We start from the raw sequence: 2,411 nt of genomic DNA, 5'->3' as shown, positions 1-2,411 counted from the left end.
CACTCAAATTTTATCTGACGTGACTGTCGAGTTTGTCAGTTTGTCAGGGAGGCAAAATATCATATTATATATATATATTTTTAGGAGGAAAATCTTTCGACATCAAATAAAATCCCTTCTTAAAAGTTTTTTTTTTTAGAATTTCATGAGTTAGGGGTAACTCTGACGTCGGAAAAATCCGTCACGAACATGGAAATGAAAAAAAAAAGTAAATAAATGAAAAAATCACTCACCGATTTGCGGTACGTCATACGTCCTGTGATTTCTTGGCGTTCGAAGCATGTGTTGCGACGCTAAATTTTTAGATAAAACATCCGATGCTTTTTGCAACTTTCCATCAGACTCCTCTTCGTTTTGATGATTTCTTTTCCTCCAAGGGGGTCGATTCCCTGCTTTGTCATACCACTGATGACGTTTACTCCCGAAAGGAGACAAACTCTCTCGACTGTTGTAGCCTTCTTTACCGTATAAAAGCCACCTTTCGGCTTCGTTTTCATCGAAAAAATGCTGTCGTTTAGAAATTCGAGATTGTCGGTACTGGTGTTCTTCAAGGTGGTGGTGACCCTGAAGTGGTTGATTCGGCCTCATTGAAGATGATAAGAGTAATGATCCGTTACTCACGTAAAATGCCAATGTGAGAATTAGTAGTATGTTAGTATTCGAAGCCATTTTTAATAAAAGATTAACGTCAAAACCGGAAACGGGAGTCTCGCGTGAAAAAGGAGAGAAAATAAGAGCGTTGGAACTCTTTGGTTTTCTTTTTCCTTTTTCTCTCTCTCTCTCTCTACTTGTTTTATTTATTTCCGATTTTAAAGGTCGTCAGGTTTAAAAATACAATGAAGGATGAGGCTCTGAAGCAGCCTTTCGGCATCAGATAAACTTCTTTGCGGTGTAGTATGAGTGATGGTGTAAGACCGTTTTTTTTTTTTTTTTTTAATCTACTATCCTAATACACTACTAATTTTCCTTGCCAATTTTCACTCTGCCACTTCACTGCTTTTCTAAAGGGGGTGGACGGAAGGAGTGGTGAGCTCCGTTCAAAAAAAAAACTTAGTATTTCCTTCTCCGATGAACGTATGAATAACGAGGCTAATTTTGATATTATTTATTCACTTAAAAGAAAATTATCATTCCGTTTAGTTCATATCGCGACCCGAATGTCTAACCGACACGGTTGCAAGGTAGTGACCGTAGTTATTTTATGTCGACCCCCCGGAAAAAAAAAAAAAACCAAAAAAAAAAAATTGGAAAAAAAATAATTTTCAGTCAATTAGTTGTTCGGTTGGAACCGTGGCAAAGATGTTGTGTGGACTACACTATACTACGACTATATTCCGGCCGCCCTCAGCGGCTAAATTGTGGCAAGAACCGTTCGTCTCGCCGTCCATTTTCGTAGCTGTTCTGGAGCGTCTCTGTTGTTTCGTCCTGCGTCCCAGAGCAGCCTCCTCCGCGCGAATCGCCCACGCTCTGAGCGGCTCCACTTCGTCAGCGCCCGAACGGACCGATTTTCAACTAAAAATTTCCCGCTTTTCCACTCCTTTTATCTTCTCCCCTTTTCCATGCACGGCGCTTCCTTTTTCCTACGACTTTTCCACCTTCGCCTTTATAAAAATTCAACATCCTAACCATTTTCTATCTCTCTCTCTCTCTCTCTCTTAACTCTACTACATAATTTTTAACAGTTGACAATGTAATTTGTCATTACAATAATTTCGAAAGGTTGATGTAATAAATGAATGATTTCGATTCTTTTCGATGTGTTTGAAAAATACGTACTTCTTCACTTCGAGGCTACAAAACGAACATCTGAATGACTCCATTTTCCATTTTCCATTTGTTTTTATGTAATAAACGTTTTTTATAAGATTACTTAATCTTTAACCGTAACGTATCACTCAACAAAAATAATTCTTTTTAATATTCAAAAACGTTCACGAGTTTATCTCGGTTGTTTCCAGAGTTTTGTTAGGGTTCATACGTTAGATAAAATGTTTTCGAGAAATGATTCCGTATTAAAAAATTAAATAATAAATTTCACTAATTATAATTATTTTTTTCCTTCTCTCTTCCATCGGTTTTGTTTTTTCAAACGTAAAAAAAAAAAAAAAAAAAAAGGTTTAAACTTTTTACGGTGTGTAATTACGTCACAGAAAAGTGACAAAGTTTTATAATAACGTTAAACCATACACGGAAAATAAATAGATAAATGAGAAAGAGAGAGAGAAAGGTTATGGTTGATAACGATCCTTTTCTCTCATTTTAATTTTACGACCCCCTACGACGAGGCAAAGTTTAAACGAAGACATGTTGGGTCATTATCTTTAGTATTTGATGGCACATAAAACCATTTGCCATTTTGGAAAATTTAAGTTTCTTCTTTTGAAAATTGTGAAACGTACACACAACCAACC

The 2,411-nt window shown here is 36.5% G+C and overlaps 1 protein-coding gene across 1 annotated transcript; it reads right to left on the bottom strand.

The window, feature by feature from the left end:
* Positions 1-102: 102 nt before the first annotated feature.
* Phum_PHUM211590 (uncharacterized protein) lies at positions 103-669 on the bottom strand (the record flags this gene model as incomplete). Its single annotated transcript, XM_002425565.1, has 2 exons — positions 103-118; positions 230-669. The coding sequence occupies 2 exons, from the start codon at positions 667-669 to the stop codon at positions 103-105; spliced, it is 456 nt and encodes a 151-aa protein (XP_002425610.1).
* Positions 670-2,411: the final 1,742 nt, after the last annotated feature.

The sequence above is a fragment of the Pediculus humanus genome, genomic scaffold (genome assembly GCF_000006295.1).
Source record: "Pediculus humanus corporis 1103172107561 genomic scaffold, whole genome shotgun sequence".
In the NCBI taxonomy this organism is placed as follows: Eukaryota; Metazoa; Arthropoda; class Insecta; order Psocodea; family Pediculidae; genus Pediculus; species Pediculus humanus.
Note: the sequence above shows the minus strand (reverse complement) of the source record. Positions and strands in the feature narration are given on the sequence as shown.